At 51.7% G+C, this 23,141-nt stretch overlaps 1 protein-coding gene across 1 annotated transcript in view; it reads left to right on the forward strand.

Annotated features, from left to right (window-relative positions):
- Positions 3,370 to 23,141, forward strand: part of KCNIP1 (potassium voltage-gated channel interacting protein 1) — a 271,337-nt gene continuing 251,565 nt past the window's right edge. Inside the window, exon 1 of the mRNA XM_005694519.3 lies at positions 3,370 to 3,974. Coding sequence (XP_005694576.1) covers positions 3,914 to 3,974 — 61 coding nt within the window. The 5' untranslated portion in view covers positions 3,370 to 3,913. The remainder of the gene's footprint in view (positions 3,975 to 23,141) is intronic.

Raw genomic sequence — 23,141 nt, forward strand, 5'->3', positions numbered from 1 at the left:
CAAGATGTCCTGGGCCAGGCTGAGCCATGCTGGGAGGAGGACAGGGGAAGGGGGTGTATGCTTTGCTTTCTAACAGCTCACAATCTATTCAAGGAGGCCAGGCTTAAGCAAGTGGAACATTTGGGAAATGGTACAAGACAGCAGCTAGCAGAGTGCTGAATTGCACATAATCAGGTGCCAACCACATTCCCTTCCTTAACTAATCTGAGTCTTTTAATACCAGATGGGGATCCTGAGAATAGATTTCCTCTGAAACAGATGAAGAGCAAAGATGGAAGCCGAGGGGAAGGTGGTGGCTTCCTCGCTTTTCGCAAAGCTCGCGCCTGGCCCCAGGCAGCCAGGCAGCGGCGGTGCACTCTCCCCGGCCGTCCTGGTCTGTGCTGGGCACACACTGAGGGCCTCACACACACAACTGCACCGCCCTTAGTGGCAATATCGTGCGTGTCCTGTGCTCAGTCACGTCTCTTTGTGACCCCATGGACTGTATCCTGCCGGGTTCCCCTGTCCATGGGATTTGCCAGGCAAGCATACTGGAGTGGATTGCCATTTCCTACTGCAGGGGATCTTCCCAACCCAGGGATGGAACCTGCGTCTCCTGGGCCTCTTGCATTGCAGGCGGATTCTTTACCCCCTGAGCTGTCAGGGAAGCCCATACAATACTACAAGGTAGGCACTAATGCCGACCACAGAGGGGGGACATAGGGTTCAGAGAAAGGGCTTATCAGGCCCAAAGTCATACAGCTAATAAGGGGCAAAGCTGGGAATTGAACCCACATCTAGCAGAACCCCCCACCCCCGCCGATTCATGCTCTTAATCTGACACTGCTGCCTCTGTGTGTGGTGGGAACTCAGTGACCTGCCCTTGTCCACAGGGACGGGAAGAGACATGACTGGAGCAGCAGTGATGAGAGAGGGAAGCAAGGAACACAGCTTGTGTGTCACGTAAACAGACAAGTGCCTTGTGCTGCCGCAGGACCTCTGCGGGTCTCTGACCATCGTATCCTTTCCCCCTGAACAGCCTCCTGGGGGTGGCCTAAGGATCTCATCCTTTCCCCCTTGAACAGCCTCCTGGGGGTGGCCTAAGGATCTTATCCTTTCCCCCCTGAACAGCCTCCTGGGGGTGGCCTAAGGATCGTATACTTTCCCCCTTGAACAGCCTCCTGGGGGTGGCCTAAGGAGCCCTATATGGGTGCTCATGTCAGAGGGAAGGCAAGACCTTGGCTCCAGAGACTTCTGAGGGTGCGGACAGGCTGTGCGTGTGTGTTTGTCTGCTCAGGCTGCTATAACAAGATGTCACAGACTGGATGGCTTAAACAACAGAAGTTTATTTTCTCACAGTTTTGGAGACCAGAAGTCCAAGATTCAGGTGGGGTGCTGGCAGACTGTCCAGTGAGCGCTCTCCCCATGGGTTGCAGATGGCTGCCTTCTTGCTGTGTATGCACGCGGTCTTTCCTTGATCATGTGGTGGTGGTGGGGATCTGATGCCTGTTCTTCTATGGGCAGTAAGGACACTAATTCCACAGGGTCAGGGCTCCACCCTTATGACCTCATTTAAATCTTCATCACTTCCTTAGAGGTTGCATCTCCATACACTGCCATTCTGGAGATTAGGGTTCCAACATATGAACTCGGGGAGGACACAAACATTTAGTCCAGAACAGGATGGATGAGGGAGGGTCAGAGCTGGAGATGGTGTGTGAGCTGGCTCACCTTCCAGCGTAGATGGAGCCACAGCCATGGAAACCAAGGTTGGTTGGGGCTGGCCGAGATCACCTTAGTGAGTGCACCATTCAGAACAGCAGGATAAACGGCCCCTACAGCCAAGTGAGTGACGGGAGGCTCCCGCTGTCTCCATGGAGTTCTCTCCTGCAATTTATCTGTACTCTGCTTCTTCAAGGGTTTTCCCAGTGGCTCAAACAGTAAAGAATTCGTCTGCAGTGCGGCGGACCTGGGTTCAATCCCTGGGTTGGGAAGATCCCTTTGAGCAGGGAACAGCTACCCATTCCAGTATTCTTGCCTGGAGAATTCCATGGATAGAGGATCCTGGCAGGGTATAGTACATGGGGTCACAAAGAGTCAGACGAGACTGAGTGACTTTCGTTGCTTCTTTAAAGAGCCTTGGGGGTGGAGGAAATGATATAATGGCCTCCTAGCCTTTAGTAAACTCTCAAGGGCCGATCCTGGTCACCCAGGTAGTGCGGAGATGAGCAGAGGCTGCAGGTGAAGTGGCTTGGTGCTCCGTCAAGAGACGTCTGAGAGACCTGGAGGCTGCAGTGAGGCTCCATCACCCCTTCCCCAGCAATGACCCCTCTGCTCCTTAAGTCCTGGCCATCCTAGGTCCTGCTGTATCCCTGGCTTCAGCCCCACCCCCACCCTTCTTCCCCAACAGGGAGGGCAGGAAGGAGGCAGGGCCAGGCTCCTACCTGTTCTGCTCCATTATCCAGGATTCTGGAACTCAGGGACACAGAGAAGCCCTGCACTGCTTGCTAGTCAGGAGACCTGAGGCTTAAAATCTGGTGGGACCCAGAGGTGAGCTCCCCAGCTCAGTGGCCCACAGTTGTCCTCATGTGCCAACAGAAGTGTTCCCGGGAGGTTCCCAGGACAGAGCTCCAGGCTCCAAGTTCTAGTCCCACATCCTGGATGGGTAACTTCAGGGAAATTTCTTGCCCTTTGTTGTACAGTTGCTCAGTCATGTCTGACTCTTTGTGACCCCATGGACTGCAGCACCCCAGGCTTCCTTGTCCATCACCAACCCCCAGAGCTTGCTCAAACTCATGTCCATCGAGTCGATGATGCCATCCAACCATCTCATCCTCTGTCATCCCCTTCTCCTCCTGCCTTCAATCTTTCCCAGCATCAGGGTCTTTTCCAAAGAGTTGGCCCTTCATACCAGGTGGCCGAAGTATTGGAGCTTCAGCTTCAGCACCAGTCCTTCCGATGAATATTCAGGATTGATTTTCTTTAGGATTGACAGGTTTGATCTCCTTGCAGTCCAAGGGCCTCTCAAGAGTCTTCTCCAACACCACAGTTCAAAAACATCAATTTTTCGGCGCTCAGCTTTCTTTATGGTCCAACTCTCACCTCAATACATGACTACTGGGAAAAAAAGACATCCCAGTTGCTCTTACCCCTATTCACCCCTCCCTGGGTGGAGCAGACTTTTTTCTCACCCCGTGAATTCAGGAAGTGGATTAAATAAGATTTTCCATGAAGACAAATGAAACAAGGCACCCCACACGGGCCACACACGTTCTCCGGAGGGGCAATCTGCCTCCCCCTGAACCCCACCCATGCGCCAGCCCTCAGCCCCCGGCGCCCCCGTGCGCTCCGGCCCCGCCCCGCCCCTCCGGGGCTGCCCGCCTGCCGCTCTCCGCGAGCGCGGCTCAGACTCGCCTGGAGCGCGGCAGGCAGGCGGGCAGGCGCGCGGCTCCGCTCCACGCCGTCCCTGCTCTGTTCATTCATGATTGGTACTCGGCCCCCCGAGACCCAGCCCGAGCGCCGGGAGGGGAGCGGAGCGTGCGGCAGGAGGGGCGGGCGAGCGCGGCTCCCGCACCGCACGCGGCGCCGGCTCGGGAGCTTCGGCCGCGCGGGAGCGCCGGCCGGGTGTCCAGCGCCAGACAGGCTTCGTCGTCCTCCACCCTCGGCGAGGGGAGCGGCCGGGCTCGGGTCCGGAGGCTCGCGAGGAGCCGCTGGCCCTGTGAGTCAGTGCCTGTGCGGGGCTGAAGAAGGAAAGGAGAGGCTCCCAGCGCCCCAGCCCCACACTCGCTGAATACCAAGCTGCAGCGAGCTGCCGGGTGCTTTTTTTTTTTTTTAATCTCCTCCGATTCGGAGTAGAAGATCCACACTGCTTTCCTTCCAGGGGAGGGGAGGGGCAGGGCCCGAGGTCCCAAGTCGCACACAAGTCTTCGCTGCCATGGGGGCCGTCATGGGCACCTTCTCCTCTCTGCAAACCAAACAAAGACGACCCTCGAAAGGTAAGCCACTTCCTGCTTCCTTTTGTTCCCCTGGCTGGTTTGAGGGGTGCTCGGGGCTGGGCAGGGGTGTGCTACCTGTTCCCCGTGGCCCGGAGCCTCCTGTCCATGAAGAGCAGGTTTAGGTTCCTGTATCCACAGGAGTAAGAATCAGGCGGGAGGATTCGTGTGAACGTAGGTGAGCTCGCAGAGGAGAGGGCCAGAGTGGATTCTGACCTCAGGGACCACAGGACCTCTCTGGGACACCAGGTACCACGACCCTACCCCCGGGGGACTCGCTCAGCGCTGAAGGCAGAGGCTAATTCACGCGGGGAGAGGGGGGAGGGCGGGGGCGGGGCTGAATTATCTGGGTGTAAATGTTGGGAAGCTATCCCCATTCCCATAGACGGCTGTGGGCATCCGGGGAGGGTGCCGGCACATTCACACTGAACTCCCTCCTGGGCAGCGATGCCATGCAGACCTGGGGGCTGGTCATCAAGGAGAGAGTGCTGTCTGCCCACCCCAATAAGCCTCTGCAAGCCAAAAGGAGTCAGCTGCCATCAGGTGGTAAAACTTCCAAGGCTGTGTGGTGGTGGCTCAGGGCGTCAGGAGCCAGGGCATCACACGAGATGCTGCCATGCTCTGGGCACCGCTGAGGAGCTGAGGGCACTGTCAAGGTCTGGCGGAGAGGCTTGCTAACATCAGGGATTAGAAAGCATGATATCCTGGAGTCCCTTCTCTGCCTGGGTGCCAGCTGAGATAAGCCCAGTCTGACCAGTGGCACAGTTGCCCCGCGGTCCATGGGAAGTTGGGGAAGACGTGTTGCACTGCGGGGGTCTCTGTAGACCTCCTATCCACCTGCTTGAAAGTTGGTTGTTGGAATAAAGACACTGGATGCAGTTAGGAAAAAGAACATGTGGGTTTGGTTTGTTCGGATTTTATGCTCAAATACTCTTGTGAGTGGTAGAAAGATTTTAAGTAACCTGACCATTAAACCTTCAAGTTCTGCTGTTGGAGCCCAGGTTCTGGCTCCAGGTAGGGTTAGAGCTATCCCTTATGCTGGCTGGTGATTAGATCAGCGTCAGGATTATGGTGGACCCCAGGGTGCACTGTCAGGACTTGGTTGGTCTTCCTGGTTCCTTGGGGAAGTCTGCATCACAGAGCTACCTCTTGAAGAATAACTTCTCGACGAGGGGTCTTGGCATCTGGCCCAGTCCACAGAGACCTCAGGCTGGCTGAATACTGAGGAATAAGATCTCTGCGTGAAGATCTTAGGTGATGAAGCTGGGTTGGCATTGTGAGCCTAGAACGTGGGAAAGAGGCCTCCACCCATATGTCCAGCTGAGTTATACGTCCTTCTGGCAGGAAAGGGACTGGTTGCCTTCTTACCATTCCTAGGCAGGAGAGGTCTGCAAGCCTTGGCCTACAACCTTGACATTGAGCCCCACTCCTCACGGATGACTGGGGACAAAGCTCAGTGCCAAATCCTGGACTCCCGCCCCCCAACCACCATCCGACCACCATGAGGTCCCAGAGGCCAGAGTACTGTGGGGACAAGAAACTCAAGGATTTGCATCCTGGGAGGCAGCTAGGTGTCACAGAAAGATCTTGGACCCTAGAGCGCAACAGTCTGGGTGCGCTCAAACCTCAGGCCCATCACTCCCTTCTTATGTGACTTCAGGAAAATCCCTTCACCTGTCTAAGCCTCAGTTTTCTTATCCATAAAAGGGACAGGCATACTGTCTCCAGGCAGAAAACAGCTTGTGGAGGGAGTAAAGAGAGGGAGGACCATGCGTGGATTACTGTGTTCACTGCACCCACCAGGGACCCGGAGGAGACTGTTGAAAGATGCCAAGGACAGTTGAATGATGGATATGGAGGATACAGAGGATACAGTCCTCATGAAGGACCAGGCAGAGATGAAGAGCTCAGGCATCACTCAGACATTGCCATCCACCATTCCCTTTTACTCAAAACTCCAGGTCATCCCAGACAAATTCTTGCAAGATTCCCAGAGGCCAGAGCTCTTTGCTTCTCTCTCCTAGGAGTCTAAGGAAGGAAAGAGGGGCACCAGCACTCAGCGAGCCCCCGCTGTGTGCCTGACACAGTGGTAGGTGCTTTATCCACCCATTGTCACTTAACTCTCAGAATAATGCTTGTTTGAAGCTCATTGCAGGTCCAAGGCTATTGACAAGCTGTCTGAGCCCGGGGTGTCCACTCAGCCCCACTTGCACAAAGCCCCTGCACGCTGGCTGGAATTGTCTGGGCCTCCAGCTCCACACAGGCTTTCCTGGTGGGGCTAATAGTAAAGAACCTGCCTCCCAATGCAGGAGACGTAAGAGACGCAGGTGGGGAAGACCCCCTGAAGGAGGGAGGGACAGCAAACTCCAGTACTCTTGCCAGGAGAATCCCGTGGACAGAGGAGCCTGGTGAGCTACAGTCCATAAGGTCACAAAGAGTTAGACAAGACTGAAGTGACTTAGCACACCGCATACACAGCTCCATACATTCCCCCAAGCATTCTCCCTGGAGCAGTGACTTATCTTCCTGTGTTGCTTGGCGGAAGGCTGATCAGCAGAAGACCCTTTCTGCAGAGAAGGGGGACTTGGAAACTGACTGGAAAGGCTAGTGATCAGAGATCACTTCCTGGTCAGATCTCTGCCCCATGGCAACCTCAGTTTCACCTTTGTTAAAGGGGAAAATTACATGAGACATTTTCTCAGCTTCCATCCGGTTCTCAAATTTGAAGATTTCTATTGCTGATGTTCTTTGCAGAGCTGCCACTATGATCTCTGAGACCTCAGGCTCAGATCTAATTAGAAGCAGTCAGAAGAGAGTGGTGGAGATTTTTCAACTCAGGGATCCATCTTCCTGCTGGGTTCAAATCCAGGTGCTACCACTTACTAACTGTATGACTAAGCCTTATTTTTCTCAACTAGAAAACAGGGACAGTAGTAGTTATAATCTTAAAATAGCTGTTGTGTTGTGTGGATTTCAGGATAATGCAAATCAAATGCTTAGCACAAGCTCTGCTACATGATACGTAGTCAGCAAATTTTAACCACTATTCAATTTATGGCTCTACTGTTTGGAGCTTCCAAATGCCTAGAGTAAGCCATCCTGGAAGTAGTCTGTGCCTGTGGGAATCCCCACCACTCATTTCTGGAGCCTTCTTCCTGCCGTGTCCAGGAAACTAGGACCTAAATCCCACGTGCTCAGATGCGGGTCCTATTGCCGCAGCCGCCGCTGACCTCTGCTTTGTGGCTATTCCTGAAAGTGTTGTATCTTAGTCAACAAATACCCTGCGTGTTTTGGAAATATAATTTGGAATCACATACATGTAAAGCTCCACAAGATTTAGTGCCGAGGGCAGGGATGTGCCTAGCCCAACCTAGGTGTTCAGGGAGAGCTTCCAGAAGGCAATAGAAATCTGAAATAATTTAAGAGCTATGTCACTGAATGAAAAACTTTCACATTAATTTCCTGTCCTCCTCTCTGTTTGGAATCTTTGTTTTAATTAAGAATGGGAGAAGTCCTGCTTTAGAGATTCAGACTCTGCATTCCAGATAGGGTTTCTGGTTCTAATAGTTTTGTATGTGCTTATCATACAAAAGACACAGCTCTGGGCTTAAAGGGTTGGCAGGTCAGGGGTGATTAGAGGAGAATTGCACAGGGGCAGCAGCTGGGCTTGTGGAGGGAGGAGCCAGAGAATTGAGGGGGGCATCACATTGCAGGGGTGGCCGGGCTGTCAGTCCTCCGTGGTTGAGGGAAAGCATTCAGAGCCTTTGGCGAGGGCCAAGCCTGGGGTCTCCAGGGTGTTCGTTGAACAGATGAGCCAACAAAATCTCATGGCTTTTAGATGCTTTTCTGAGGCCACGTGGCAAATTAGAGACAAATACGGGACTGTTCCCCTCACTCCTAGATCAGTGAGCATCTTGGAATTTTAAAGACCCTGTGGGAGCACGCTCCTGCTGAGGTCAGGTTTGGTTTGCTCTCAGAGCAGCACGCTCAGCGAGGCACAGTCCGCGAGGCTGGCGGGAGGCGGCGAGATGGAGAGCGCAGTGCCGCCCTCACACAGCCCTGGGCTCAGGGCCTTTGCAAGTCATCTCACCTTGGAGATGCCAGCTTTCCTATGTCTGAAAGAGGAATGCTGCTGTGCAGGGGCGTTCGTGTCTTGAGTATTACCTGTTTCTACATCTTTGTCTGTCCTTTTAGCTCTGTGTTACCCTTTCCCCCAATTCCTTGTCTAATAGTTAAAATTCAACTCACATTCCAAGTCCCCACTCAGCTATTTCTACATTCAGGAAGGCTTCCCCAAGCCCCAGAAAGAAGCAGCTTCTCCCATCTAAATTCCTTAATCCTTTAGATGGACGTTCTCCTGACTCTCAAGTCATGCTTTAAATAAGGCAACTGATGGAGGTTTAACCCCTCCCCCCACCCTCAGAATGTCAACTTTGCGTTACTCTGAATCATTCTTCACAGCCCCCATCTTCATTCCTTGCACATAGTAGGCACCCCATAAATCTTACGATTTATAAGTAACGGGATACTTGGCCATTCTCTGTTATTTCCTAGAATTGCAGGCCCTGGTGGAAAAGTTAGCTTCCCTCTGGAATTTCAGTTATGAGCCCTTTCCCTGAAATGAATCTGTTATTTGGTCTGCTGGCTTTGAATTAGCTTTGTCCAGGGACTGTGCTAAGCCTGTCTACCGTTTAGCAGGGAAAGGCTGAGAGCAGTGTTCCTGTTTGCCAGCCCCCTGAGAGTCACATAAGTATGGGAGACCACACGCAGGGTCAGGCACAGCTCTGGTCCCTCCATCCCAGAAGAGAGTCACTGGAGCTCGAGGCAAACAAGGGTCAGGAGATGGGAAAGGCTGAAAGATGGACGTGAAAGGGCTGCTGCTGCCTAACCTCAGTGGGAGTTTTTGTCTGGCCCCCTGAAAAGGACCTCTTTGTATATCTGAAAAGGTTTTGCTTTGTAAAGGTGCAAATGAGTGCATACATTATGAGTGAGTGGAAGACTGAATGATTGACTGAATGAAGAGATGAAGAAATGAACGGATGATTGACTGAATGAAGAGATAGAGAAACGAACAGATGAGTGACGAAGCAAATGAAGGGTCAGATGAATGACGGATGGAGTGACTGAAGAAATGAGTGCGTGCTTGCGTGAATGGGTCTACAAACTAGTGAGCGATCAGTGAAGTCCCAGAAAGGCTGTGATAGCAGACTGTCTTTGCATGAGAAGCACTGATAGTCCTGCGCCCCGGATCCCGGATCTAAGCCCCCTACTGTGAAACTTGGGAGGAGTCAGCAGTACAGGAAACCTTAGTTCAGCTAGTTAACAGTAGACATATAAGAGGTGCCGCTTCTTGGAGAGCTGAAAATTATAAACTCAGTTAAGAAGAGTCCTGGTCACTTCTCTTTTTGGTATCAGTAGGAGTGTGGTGCCTTTGGGGAAGGTGGGAAAATATCTCTCAGCTTTCACTCTTTTGTTGATTGATTCAAAACCCTAAAGTGAAGACTGACCCGCCGTGGCCTCCCTTGTATTTCACATTGCCCTTTATTTTGTCTGGGTGGGATTAAAAAAAAATCTGTGTATCTGTCCACTTAGCTATTTGTTCACTGAGCAATCCCATGTGTCCTTTAACATTGCTTCCCTGACGTCTCTACCCGAGATCCCCTTTGGCCTCCCCACTCTTCTTCCTCCTCCCTGTTTATTGCAAACTCCTATACACCCGTTAAGGCCTCATTCAATATCACCTGCTCCCAAGCTCTTGCAGGAAGGTACCTTCCTCTCTGCCCTGCTCCCCCAGTTACCACTCCTTCCCTCGGCTACCGTTCCAAGCATTATGTGAGTCCGGACATGCATGTTTATCTCTCTGACTACTCTCAGGGAATGAGTCTTATTCTAGGGCCCCTGTCAGGGCCTGATGCTGATGGATGTTGTCTGCCCAGAGGTAAGGATGGATAGACCAGGATGCGAGTCCTTGACGGCTCCAAGTAGTACAAGAATGCGGCAGCACAGATGAGGAATTCGGGGCTACTCATGGGGAGGAGGGCTGCAAAGTTCTGCATAATGGCCCTGGAGGTGATGTTCCCTTTCATCAGGCAGAAGACGACCAGTACTGGGGGGGAGAGAAGGCGTCTGTGTGTGTGTGTCTGTGTGTCTGAAAGACTGACTGAGAGAGCCCTGGGACCTTCAGATAACCTGACTTTAAGTGCTTCTCCATCCTCCACGTAGTGATTTAAATGGGTCATCTTTAGGGAGTAGCTGTCGTCAGCTGGGCCATCACGTCCCATACCCCAGCCACGGGAAGAGAACACTGGATTAATCCTTGTTATTCCAGGTGAAACTGAAAGCTTCACTGGGGCAGTGAGGGGCAGTGGAAGGTACACTCAACTCAGATCAGGGAGTCAGGAAGAGGGTGTGCAGTGGTTAGGATCTCTGGTTACAGTAAGAGACTTGGGCTCCAACTCTGGCTCTGTGACTTCTTAGGTGAACCTCTCTGAGCCTGAGTTTCCTCCTCTCTGAAATGAGGACCAGACAGCGTCCCCCACGTCTCCCTTACGGGGCTGCGGAGGGGCCCCAGGAGGCAGTACGCACTGTGCTTCACGGGAGGTGAGGTGATTTAACAACCCGAGGCAGTGCTGGCTTTGCCGTTGCCTTTTGTCCCATCTCAGGGCAGGCCCCTTCCTCCGCTGTTGCTGCATCTGTACTGTGACTGGGCCTTCCTTGGTGAGCTCTGTGCCTTGGACCTGTGACCTCTGAGTCCACCTCTCTGGGCCCCAGAGCCATCACAACTGTGGCCACCAGAATCCCGGGCAGTTTCTCTGGTGATTCCTATGGAAAGCTGTGCATTTTAGATGATGGAAGAAATTCCCAGTGATGAGACAGGAGAACGTGGATCACCTACCGGGGTAATAATAATAGTGATGGCAAACGTTGACCAGGCCTTGCTCTTTGCTGGGCACCTTGCTCTACCCTTTTGTGGGTTATTTTATTAACATGCTCCCAATACTTTGGCCACCTCATGCAAAGAGCCAGCTCATTGGGAATGACCCTGGTTCTGGGAAAGATTGAGGGCAGGAGGAGAAGGGGATGACAGAGGACGAGATGGTTGGATGGCATCACCTACTCAATGGACGTGAGTTTGAGCAAACTCAGGGATACAGTGAAGGATAGAGGAGCCTGGAGTGCTGCAGTCCATGGAGTCGCAAAAAGTTGGACACAACTTAACGACTCAACAACAACAACCCAACCCTGGAGAACAGACCCTAGTACAGTTTCCATGTTGTTGACGAGGAAACTGAGATTCCAGGAAGGGAAGTGCCTTGTCCGTATGTCTCACGGCATATGGAGGGCAAAGCCTGATTCTGGCTGACCCCAGAGCCTGAGCTCTTAACCTCACCAGCCTCCTCCCTCCTGACCTCGCCTCAAGCCAAAACGGGGTGTGTGTGGAGGTGGGGAGAAGGCATCCAGGGATAGACTAAGGACCTCATTTCGCCGTGTGGAACCACCAAACCATCTGCAGGCCTTGAAAAAAATGCTTTTCATCCCATCCCCGACCACCCCGGATCTGTCTCCATTTAATCTGATGCCTGAATATGAAAGGATTGGGGGCAGAAGGCCAATTAGCAGATTCATTAACAGGATTAAACATCTCTCCTCTGCTCCCATCATTTCTGTGAACTAAATTCTTCTCTCTTTGTTATAGCCGTCGTTGCCTGTCAGAGAAGGATGGAATGCTTAAATTCCTCCAAGGCTGTTAGAATCGGTCTGTGTTTTCAGGGGGTCCCGAGAGGCAGGGAGGGGTCAGTGGGTGGATGAGCGGTCATCTTTGTAAAACAAACAAATGCAAGAACTTGCTGGCGTGTTTGCCTTCTGCTCTCTCATTAATTTCCTTCCCGTTCTTAGCCAAACATTGGCCTAAATCTGTATCACACACATGTATGTGGAATGGCAGGTATGGACACATGGTTTTGGTTAGACAGACCTGGATTCAAAACCTGGCTCTGCCACTTATTAGCTGTTTGACCTCAGGCAGGTCCCTTTGCCTCTGTGAACATTCGTATGCACATCCAGAGAATTAAAATATCAGTAGTAATTACCTCCAAAGTCATTATGGGGATTAAACACAACCAGGCATGTAAGATACAGTGGTCTGAATATAGCAAAGGTGCGTGAGAGGCAAATGACTGCTGTCTCGGAACCATGCCTCTCAAAGCGTGGTCCTCATACCAGGAGCTTCTGCATCAGCTGGGAGCTCATTAGGAAAGCAGAGTCTCAGGCCCCTGCCGAATCCTGCATCTTAACAGGGTCTCCTGGTGGCTTGGAGGCCCCTGAAGTTGGAGGAGCATTGACTTAGAGCACAGATTATAATGTGTGTGTGTGCGTATCTTATATGTATATATGTAACTATAGGATTATATATCAAACTGGTAGGGACTTTTGAAACTTTCTGGTTGAAGTATCATTTTCGGATAACCAAACAAGTCCCAAGAAGACAAACAATCTGCCTACAGTCACACAGCTTGCGCGTCAGCCCTGGCATTTGAACCCCAGGCTTCCCCTTCACTGTTTTTTCTTTTTTTGGCAACGTAATTGTTTTACAATGCTGTGTTAGTTTCTGCTGTACAGCAATGTGAGTCAGCCATAAGTATACATAGATTCCTCTTCCTCCTTGGCCTCCCACACCGCCCCATCCTACCCCTTTAGGTTGTCGCAGAGCCCCGAGCTGAGCTCCCTGTGTGAGACAGCGGCTCCCCGCTGGCTGGCTGTTCTCCCTGTGATGGCGTATGTGTCCATGCTGTCTCTCAGTCTGTACCCCACTCCTTCCCCCGCCACCTTTGTCCACAAGTCTACATCTGAGCTTCTATTCCCGCCCTACAAATAGGTTCATCAGTACCATTTTTCTAGATTCCATATATATGCATTAATATACAACATGACATTTGCTATTGCTTGTTTTTATATGAATTGCCAAGAAGTCAGATTTCCCCAGATGAGCATTTCTGCAACTGATCTTTTTTTTAATCTTTTTTCTTCCGTAAATGAAACAGAAAAGTAGGATTATATACTCCCATTAATTTTTAATTTGCTAATTTAAAATGTTATTCCAGCCAAGAGAGATCCTGAGTCTTGATTCCACAAGTCCTCACCCTAGCGGTACCCCCAAGATCTGTGCCCTCTGAAGGTCGGTGAAGGGGCACTGTTCATCCTCGTCTGCTTTGCTTCCAGGACCACAGGCCAGGACAGGTGCCAACAGAGCCACGGGAACCAGTGACCTCTCTCCACAAGGGCTGTCGTGACAGCACTCAGTGTGGCAGCAGGCTGGTCACCTGGGTGTTGTGCAAAAGCCTTTGTGTGGGATTTGAAGCCAGAAGATTTGACCCAAGTTAGTAGGAATCTAATGGACAAAGGAAGGGCCTGAAGCTTGACAGTCAAATGCCTTTTCTGGGGGGCCTGGTAGAATGCCTCTGTCGGAAAGAGAATGAACAGTCTGAGTTATTGTAGGAGGCTTCCTTGATAGGAAGTTCAAGTTATTCCTTCTTAATAACCTGAACTTCCTATCACGTTATTAAGACCTGATGAGCCTTAATCAAGACTTATCCAGGGTAAATAGATTTGTTAGGGTAGAAATTAGAGAGAGGGCGAAGCGCTGCTTCAGGAGGAAGAATTCTGAATTTTGAAGCCTACCATGTCCCAGAGCCTTGAGCACACCTAATCTTCATCTCTGTAGTAGTCCTGTGATAGTTGTATTGTTATCTTCATTTAGCAGATTGACTCAGAAGCAGCCACAGTTGTTCAGCCTCTTCTTGGGGGTCAAAGGCCTGCTTGTCTTCTGACAAGCAGGAGGTGCCTTTAAATTGGACATGCTTCAGATCCTTGCTGTCTAATCACTGGAGCCTCAATTTCCCAATTTGCGAAATGAAGATAACAATACAATCATCTGTAAGTTAGTGATCACTCAAGAAAGTAGGTTTACTTAACCATGAAATGAAGAGCAGGCTTGGTTAGCAACAAAACCAGCAACAGAAGCGCGTCCCAGACAATGAAACAATGGGGCATGAGACCCACCTCCTGTCCAGTGAGCTCAGTAGTTAATGATCCATGGACATGCTCTCTGCACACATAGAAAACAGTGATTTGTGGCCCTAGCTTGATCACGTAGGGACAAGAAAACTCCCCTGCTCACCCTGAAGGAGGAGCTGATGACAGAAGCATAATGTCTACTCAAGAAAAAGAAGTTCTTCTCCTCCTCCCCACTTTTGCTTTGTATATAAAACTGTGGCCCAGTAAGTTCTCAGGGTGCATCACCCCTTCACCTGCCCCCCTTGTAAGCCTCCCAAGCATCCTATTTTATTAAAATAAGATGCTTCTTTTCACTTCTTATCTATCACTTTGCTTCTCGCTAAATTCCTTTCTGCGCTGAGACATCAAGGACCATGGTACCAGAGCTCTTCGGAGCCTCCCTAATGCCACCCAGTGATTTCAAAGTCAGGCTCCCAACTGCTTTCCCCTGAAGGAGGAACTGCCAGAAAGAGATGAGAGTAGTGTAGGACAGTATCTTTGTCCTCAAGGAGCTTCATGCTAGTCACAATAATAATAGTAACACAAATCTATCAATCTTCGACCGCGAGCCGGACACTTCAGCAGCTTGGTTTTTATATAAGTCTTATGGCACCTCAAGGCAGTCAGCACTATTACTTGCCCCTTTACAGATGACTGAAGACCTGAGGGCTAAGGCGGGACATGTCCAGCATCTCTTCTCTCAGAAGTGGACAGGCCAGGGTTTGAACTCAGGGGGTTTGACCCCAGCGTCTGCATCCTTGATCACCAGGGTAGTCTGTATCCGGGTATCTAACTGTCCTCAACTGCAGATCGTGTTACACTGCGGAGCTTCCGAGGAGAGAAAGAGAGACACAACTGGTACCTGGTGACTTGACTGGACATTTCACAGAGATGCGGGGGAACTTGGGATTCCCTGATTAGGATGAATGTGACAGAGAAGCTTGGGCACCACTCTGACACGGCCCCTCGCAGGATCTGAATGTCAGAGATCGTGGTTTAGTGCAGAAAGATGAGCGCACTGGGGGCTGTTCCATAACCATTTACTAAGAGTTGACGCAGAAAAACAAACAAACGCGTGGGGTATTGGGAAACACAGAACCAAAGGCCACTCCTAACTTGCCCCTTATGAGCTGTATGGTTTAAGAAAATCGTTTAAGTCTTCTCTGCATGCCAGCTTCTTCATCTATGAAGTAATAACAATCATGATATCAACTCATTGGATTGTCATCGGGATTAAATGAGATAATGTGCACGTACGTGTTTGGGAAAGACTGAGGGCAGGAGGAGAAGGGGACGACAGAGGATGAGATGGTTGGATGGCATCACCGACTCGATGGACATGAGTTTGAGTGGGCTCTGAAGTTGAAGTACAGTCAAGTACAGAGAAGCACAGCTGCCTGTAGTGACCGCCTGTGCACGCGGTGGGTGCGCCTGACAACGTTCCCCGGCGTGAACTAATTTATGTGATTGGACGTGCGAACGCACGTTTGCATCTTTGAAAGTGTGCAGCTTGACGGTTCGTGTGCCGGGGGCTTTCTGTAGCAGTGTTGCTGATGGGAGCGCTGTGGTAGTCATGCAGTGAAGCATGTGTTCGTGGTGGTGGTGGTCACAGCAGGGGTGGCGGGAGTGTGTGGTGGTCGTGCAGTGGCGGGTGTGCTCCTGTGGTGGTGCTCACAGCAGGGGTGGCGGTGGCGGTGGTGATGGAGTGGGGTGAGCAGCGGCGCTGGCTGCAGGGCGATGGTGGCTGTGTCGGCGGTGGCGATGGGGGTGGCAGAGGTAGCTTTAAGGCTCTCATGCCCCTCGTCCAATCTGTCTTCTTTAACTAGGCTGCACAGAAAGATTTCCAGCACCCAGAATTTGAATTTCCCCCGCTGTACTTGTCAGCAATAGAAAACAGTAAGACAAATCAAGCCCGAGCCTCTAGAGTTTTACTTTTTTCGTGGTTGGTACTTGCAGAATCCTTTTCGTGTAAGCCTTCTCAACACTTGTGTCCCACTACAGTGCTAGGCCTGGTACGTAGTCAGTCTTCAGTAAATATCTGTGGAAGGGAAGAATAACACTGCAGAAGGACACAGGCCATGCTCTTAGGTGGACTCCCTGGTTAAACGTCTCATCTCCATAGGTCCATCGGGCAGCTCCCCAGCACATCAGAATGTGCCTGCCCTCAGGCCAGGACCAGGGTGGGTGTGCCGCAGCCCTTCCTATCCGGCAAGCTGGGAAGACTTCCCGGAGGTGCGCCTGGCCCAAATCACTCTTGCCCTATTTCTATTCTGACTGAATAGAAGCAAGGGTGGAGAAAATGGCATCTCCCACCAGCTGCTTCTGGGGTGCCCGTGCTTCCTCCGCGGCACCCATTTTTCTGTGTGTGCAGCAAGAATGAGAGGCACGTCCTGCCTTTAGAAAACTTCCTCGTGGGCAGCTATCCGTCTGCCCAGATGCTGAGAGAGAGTACAGGAGTGGCTTCAGGTCTAGCATCTCCATAGCCCGGCTTCTACCCTGGGCAAGTCAGCGGCGCCTGTCGGGCCTCTGTTCTTCTTGGAAAAGGGGTAAGCGCAGGCCGCCACTGCAGCGTTCTTGGGCCTTTCAGGTGTGTGGCCCAGAGCAAGGGCTTAACAAATGGTAGCGGTTCTTCACACTGGTAGCATTTATTGCTTCAGTCACTAATGGAGAGATTAACGACATGTCCGACTCTTTGCGACCCCAGGGACTGTAGCCCACCAGGCTTCTCCATCCATGGGATTCTCCAGGCAAGAGTACTGGAGTGGGGGGCCGTTTCCTCCTCCAGCTATCACTAGTGGAGAGATTAACGCAATAGGTGATGAGTAATGACAGACCAGAGATTCGTGTGTCCGTCTTTGACACATGCATGCTCAGTTGTATCCAACTCTTTGAGACCTCACGGACTGCAGTCCACCAGGCTCCTGTGTCCATGGAATTTTCCAGGCAAGAAATACTGGAGTGGGTTGCCGTGCCCTCCTCCAGGGAATCTTCCCGACCCAGGGATCGAACCCCAGTCTCTTACATTTCCACATTGGCAGGCGGGTTCTTTACCACTTGTCCACCTGGGGGCATGGCTTCACCTGGAACCCCCTAGTCCTGGAACTCTGAGCCTGAGGGGATCCTCTGAGTGGATTGCACAGTGTTGGTGGGATTGCTCAGAAAAATGAGGATAACCTTTCGGCATTTGCGCCAGCTACTATTTTGACAAAGAATTCAGTTTGAAGACTAAATAATCTTAGATGTAAATCCCGGGCTTGCCTCTTACTGGCTGTGACTCTAGGTAAGTTGCTAGGTGAATCGTGGTTTCTTCTGGTGTCCAGTGAAGTTGATGATACTGAGCACATCAGCTCCTTGGAAGAGTAAGAAAAGTCAAGCGTAAGTGGACCTGGGAACGGGGATTTGTCTCAGAGGCAGCTCAGGACAGGAGGTCATGGAAAGACCAAAGTGGTTTGGAGGTTAGAGCTGCTTACAGCCTTTAACTGTCCTGGAGTTAATATATTGTTCCCCCAAAACCCTGAAACAGAATCAAGAAAGGAATGAAGGAAGGAGAGCTTGGAAGAAGATGTAAACATGTGGAGTGCAGGCAGCAGGCTGCCTGCCCACAGCAAGCACTCAATACAGGGAGAAGTCATTCCCTGGTGACGTTTTTATTGTTGGGACTCTTATTGTTGTTTAGAGGTGTATTGGGGAAGCCAGGTAGAAAGAACTCATGCAAAGACACCAGGTGAGTGTGGGGATGGAGGGATGGATGGAAACTGGGCTGAATCTGTTCAAGGTTACAAAGCACCGAGTGTGATCTGTAAAGGATGGAAACTGAGGCAGGCTGCCCCTCCCCAACCTCAGACTTCTGGTTTCACTCAGTGACTCTAAACGCGGGTCAAGAGCTCTGTGAATGGTGTTTGGTATCTGTGCATTTGTGTAGAGAAAGATAGAGCTTGCTGCCCTGAACGGAGCATCAGACACTGGGCTGGGCGTGTCCGCTGCTGGTGCTGGTGGTTTAGTCGCTCAGTCGTGTCTGACTCTTTTCGACCCCATGGACTATAGCCTGCCAGGCTCTTCTGTCCATGGGATTCTCCAGGCAAGACTACTGGAGCAGGTTGCCCTGCCCTCCTCCAAGGGATCTTCCTGACCCAGGTATCAAACCCCAATCACTGATGTCTCCTGCATTGGCAGGCAGGTTCTTTATGACTACTGCCACCCGGGAAGCCAGACTTTCCATTTGCTGCCTGGCATTAGCTCCATTGACACTTGAGGAGGCTGAGGCTCAGGAAAGCTGCTTCTGTGGGAACTCAATGCAATGCAAGACTACTCCCACTTCTCCTGGCTGCCAGCTCTGCGATCTCTCCCTGGCGGCTCACTCATCATTGGACCTGACAACGTAAGAGGCTCCCATCCCTTCTCGCCTTCTCCTCCTGCCTTTCTTGGCCTTCTTCCAAAACTTTGGAAGAGCAATAAACCAACTCAAGAGACGGAGAAAGGCTATAGGAAGCTCAAACCTGAAATCAAGTTAGTCTTCATACAGCCTCCATCTGAGCTGCCTGAGAGACGAGCCCCACCCCCACCCCCTGCCGCTGTTGCGTTTATGTCAGTGGGGCAGCAGCCAGACTGAATGGCTCAGGGGTCCCCAGCCTCCGGGGTCTCACGCCTGATGGTTTGGGTTGGAGCTGATGGAATAGTAAAGTGCACAATAAACGTAATGCGCTTGAATCATCCTGAAAGCATCCCACCCCCACCCCAGTCTGTGGGAAATTTGTCTTCCATGAAGCCAGTCCCTCATGCCAGAAAGGCTGGGGAACCGCTGAAAAGACTGGCATACTTTGCTCCTCTTAATCCAGACCCCTCTGAATACTGATGCAGAAGGCATTCCATGCAGTGGCCACGTGCACACTTAGGAGCTGGGCAGGTCTTGTCCAGAACCTGGCTCTGCCTTTCTTGAACTGTGTCATCTTGGGTAATCACCTATTCTCTCTGAACCTCAGATCTGTCTTCTGTAAAATAGGGCTGATAGCTCCCTCCAAGGTTGTTGTAAGGATTCACAGAAAAGGTGTATGTAGAATACCTACGCCATAATGGGCACTCATTTGAGGGTTAACAGTAGTTTTGGTTGTTATGTTTTGACCCAGTGAGTTCCAGGCCGTAGTCTTGATAAAAATGGGCTCCTCTGCAACTGCAGGCTTCCCTGATAGCTCAGTTGGTAAAGAATATGTCTGCAATGCAGGAGACCCTGGTTCAGTTCCTGGGTTGGGAAGATCCCCTGGAGAAGGGATAGGCTACCCACTCCGGTATTCTTGGGCTTCCCTGGTGGCTCAGCTGGTAAAGAATCCTCCTGCAATGCGGGAGACCTGGGTTCAGTTCCTGGGTTGGGAAGATCCCCTGGAGAAGGGATAGGCTACCCACTCCGGTATTCTTGGGCTTCCCTGGTGGCTCAGCTGGTAAAGAATCTGCAATGTGGGAGATCTGGGTTCAGTTCCTGGGTTGGGAAGATCCCCTGGAGAAGGGATAGGCTACCCACTCCGGTATTCTTGGGCTTTCCTGGTGGCTCAGCTGGTAAAGAATCTGTCTGCAATGCGGGAGACCTGGGTTCGATCCCTGGGTTGGGAAGATCCCCTGGAGAAGGGAAAGGCTACCCACTCCAGTGTCACTGGCCTGGAGAATGTCATGGACTGTGTAGTCCGTGGGGTCACAAAGAGTCAGAACCACCTCTGCAACCACGGTCCTAGTCCCTGGCACGAGCGTGACAGTTCCTGCCGTGGGCTGTCATTCCCCATCTACTATTATGGCAGACCTTGCTCATCCGTTATAGCACTTTTTCTTCTGAGCCGGAATGTGATTCAGAATCCTTCTTAACACAGCATCCCAGGCAGTCGCTACCAGCTGGTTACCATCGACATGAAGGGGCGTGAGACTTATCTGCAGCCTGGTTCTGAGGCCGTTCACAGTTTCTGCTCGCTTTATGCAGTCCCGGCTGCCTTTCTACTCTGTCTCCTGCTGTTTCTGTGAGTGCATCTCTGTGCTGTGTGTGTTTAAACCCTTCATTTAGGCTGAAAGACCATTCCAGCCATTTGTGTGTTGGTTTATTTGTACAGATTTCTGTACTTTCAGAGTCTCGTTTACCATGTCACACCTGTAGCTTGGGATCTGCAAGTAACATCAGCTCATATCTGGGAAGGAGGGCGGGTGAGAATCAAGTTAAACTTGGGAAAGCATATCCACTCACAGCACACACCATCAGCCACCTTTAGAAATGATATCAGAGATGGTGTTTGGATATGAATTTGCAGTTTCAGAAGATTTAAAATTCCATTGCCTGATGACTGTAATCTCTAGGAGGCAGGATTAGAATAGAAAATTTATTCTGGAGTGTGATGCTTGCTGCTGTAACAAATAGGCCCCAGTATTTCAATGGCTTCACGTGTAGAAGTTTACCCTTCATGAAATTGTTTAGTGTGGGTGTTCCTGGTGGGCCAGTAGCTTTCTTCCATGAGGTCACTTAGGGGTTCAACTTCCTTCTGTCTTGTCACTCCACTAACCCTAGGGGCTCCTTTACCTCTAGGTGAAGGGGTAGAGACAGCACACTGCTTCTTAACCACTGGGACCCAGCCACAGCTAGCATCACTTACACACTAATTTCACCGGGGAGAGCTTGCTCTTAATCCCACCCAGATGTGGCAGGGAGGTGGGGTTGGGCAGAGAGGCAGAAGATGTGGTCCCTGGCTGGCCCAGCAGCAACTTTTTACTCTTGGGGAAGAACGAGATGGAGGCAGCGTGAAGACCACAGACAGGCCCGCTACAGACAGGAGTTTAGGGGTGAGTACCCAATCAGCTGGGCAGGGTCCTGCCTGGGGAGCAAGTCTGAGTCCAGATCCTATTTGGTCATCTTAGGCATTGAGAAAGGCAGCTCACCAACCAGAGGTCAGTTGGCAGGGTCCAAAGCAAACCTGCCCAGGGACACCCTGCCCTGCTCAGGGACACCCTGCCCTGCCCAGGGACACGGCCTGTGTGGTCCTGCTGTTATCTCTCTCCCTCCTGGGGAAAGGATGCAGCAAACAGTCAGCGTCTGAGGCCATTAAGCCTTCTAGTGGTTCAGCCAACATTCCAGATGATGCTAGATCCATCAGGAAGCTTTATTATTATAACATCCCTCCCCAGGCAGCTCTGCTTCTAGGGAGAGACAGTACTGGTCACAGCAGCTTCTGCAGTCCTGTTTTGCCAGGCAGTTCCTTTTCTCAGGGTGCTTTACATTTTGGTCTCATGATCTGGGTTAATGGGAGTGTTCTTCTGACAGATGGGTCCCTTCTGGGTGTGCCAGCAAAAGCAGATTTCTGAACCTCCAAGGCTGGGGGCCAGAGGCTGGGGAATTCGCCAAGGTAAATGCCACCTTGTGAGGTCTCTGGGAGGCAGCCAGCAGCCTCCCCTGGGCACCACTCCTGCCTTATCACAAGGCATCTTTGGCTGGCCGGTGAGCATATGAAAGCTACATTTGCAAACCCATAGGCCTGGGGCTGTTTCCAGCCGTGACATTCTGGCAGCTTCTTCCTGATCTCAGTATGGAAAGAAACAGGAAGGAGAGGAAGTGAGAGAGAGAGAGAGAGAGAGAGAGAAGGGAAAAAAAAAAACAAAACCTGTGCCTAGTTTTCCCTCCAAAGCAAACCTTGTGAGCCTCATCTGTTCAGGATTTGGAACAAAGGAATCTCGGTGCTTTGATTATCGTGTCTGCAGTGACTGTTGAAATAAGTCTGACACTCACCAGTGCCTTAGTAGGAATTATAATTACATCAGAAGACCTGAGGCTACTGAGTAAACCGATTAGCTGCTTGCTCTGAGTTGATAGGTTTTCCCCACCCCCAGGTCATAAACAGGGCCATGGGAGATGGCGGAAGAGTGCTGGGCCGCAGTACTCGAGGACGAGGACGGGGCTATGTGCCTCCAGGAAGCCAAACCGACTGATGCAGACAGGGGCCCCACCAGACCAGCAGGCGCTCACCTGCTCCTGCCCAAGAGGGCTCCCCTGGGCCAGGGACTGCAGCGCGAGGAGTGCAGCGGCCGTGGTGAGCATCCGTGGAGCAGACTGATGCTGACCGGATTGCTAGGTGATGCTCTGGGACACCCTCCCCCAGGAAAGCTGAAGCCTTCTGCCAGGCATAATTACTGCATGGGTAATTACACGATTCAGAGCCTGCTGGAGAATCCTGGGCTGGTGCCAGAGCAGAGAGGCAGGGTTTTGGGACTGTGACCGGTTCCTGCTTCTCAGGGCTGAGTTTGAAAGAAAAGGGTAATCACTTGGCCTCCTGAGAATCCTAGCTGGCAGGGCTGGGACTTGGCAAGTGCAAAGCCGACAGAGCTCGGGAGCTGATGACTTCACTCTTCTCTGCCCACCGCCTTCCAGGAGGGCTCTCAAGGTTCTACCCTAAGCTCTTTTGTGCTCTCCCTGCCTGAGAGCCCATCGCCCCTACAAACACCGCCAGTGCCGAGTACTCCAGCACTCACGTCCCCTGCTGAGCTTCAGCCGTGCATCTCCAAGTCATGTTGGGCATCTCCTTCGGATGTCTACTGATGCTCATCACGCTCCAAACTGAGCTCCACTCCACCTTACCCTAATCGGCAGCTCAGCCCTATTCTCTTCTTGGTCAGCAGCACCCCAGACTCCCAACCAGAAACGCAAAAATCCTCTAAACTTCTCCTCACCTGCAGGTCATCTGAGGCCAGGTTGTGCCATTTTTAGAGCAGACGTGGCCCCTTACTCTTCCTGTCCTCCTGCCCCCACCCAGGGTCATCTCTGGCTTCCTTCTCGGGGCCTCTCACTGGCCTCCCTGCCTCCATCCTCACTCCCTTGAAACCATCCTCCCCACCGCTTCCAAATCCATCTCTCTCAATGCTAATCTGAGCCACCTTCCCATCCTTAGCACCTTCAGTGGTTTCCCAGCACCCTGAGAGCCAGCCTTTCTCCTTCGGACTCTGCTCAGGGCCTCTCCCGTCCGGCCACACACCCGCACTGCGCCTCCTGCCACACCCATGCCAGTCAGCACTACTGGGTGCCACAGTGCACTTCCCCTAGTTCCTCAGTGTGGCCTGGCTGTGCCTGAAAGCGTGTGTGGAGTGGAAGGACGAGCACCCTGG

Source organism: Capra hircus, chromosome 20 (assembly GCF_001704415.2).
Source record: "Capra hircus breed San Clemente chromosome 20, ASM170441v1, whole genome shotgun sequence".
NCBI lineage: Eukaryota > Metazoa > Chordata > Mammalia > Artiodactyla > Bovidae > Capra > Capra hircus.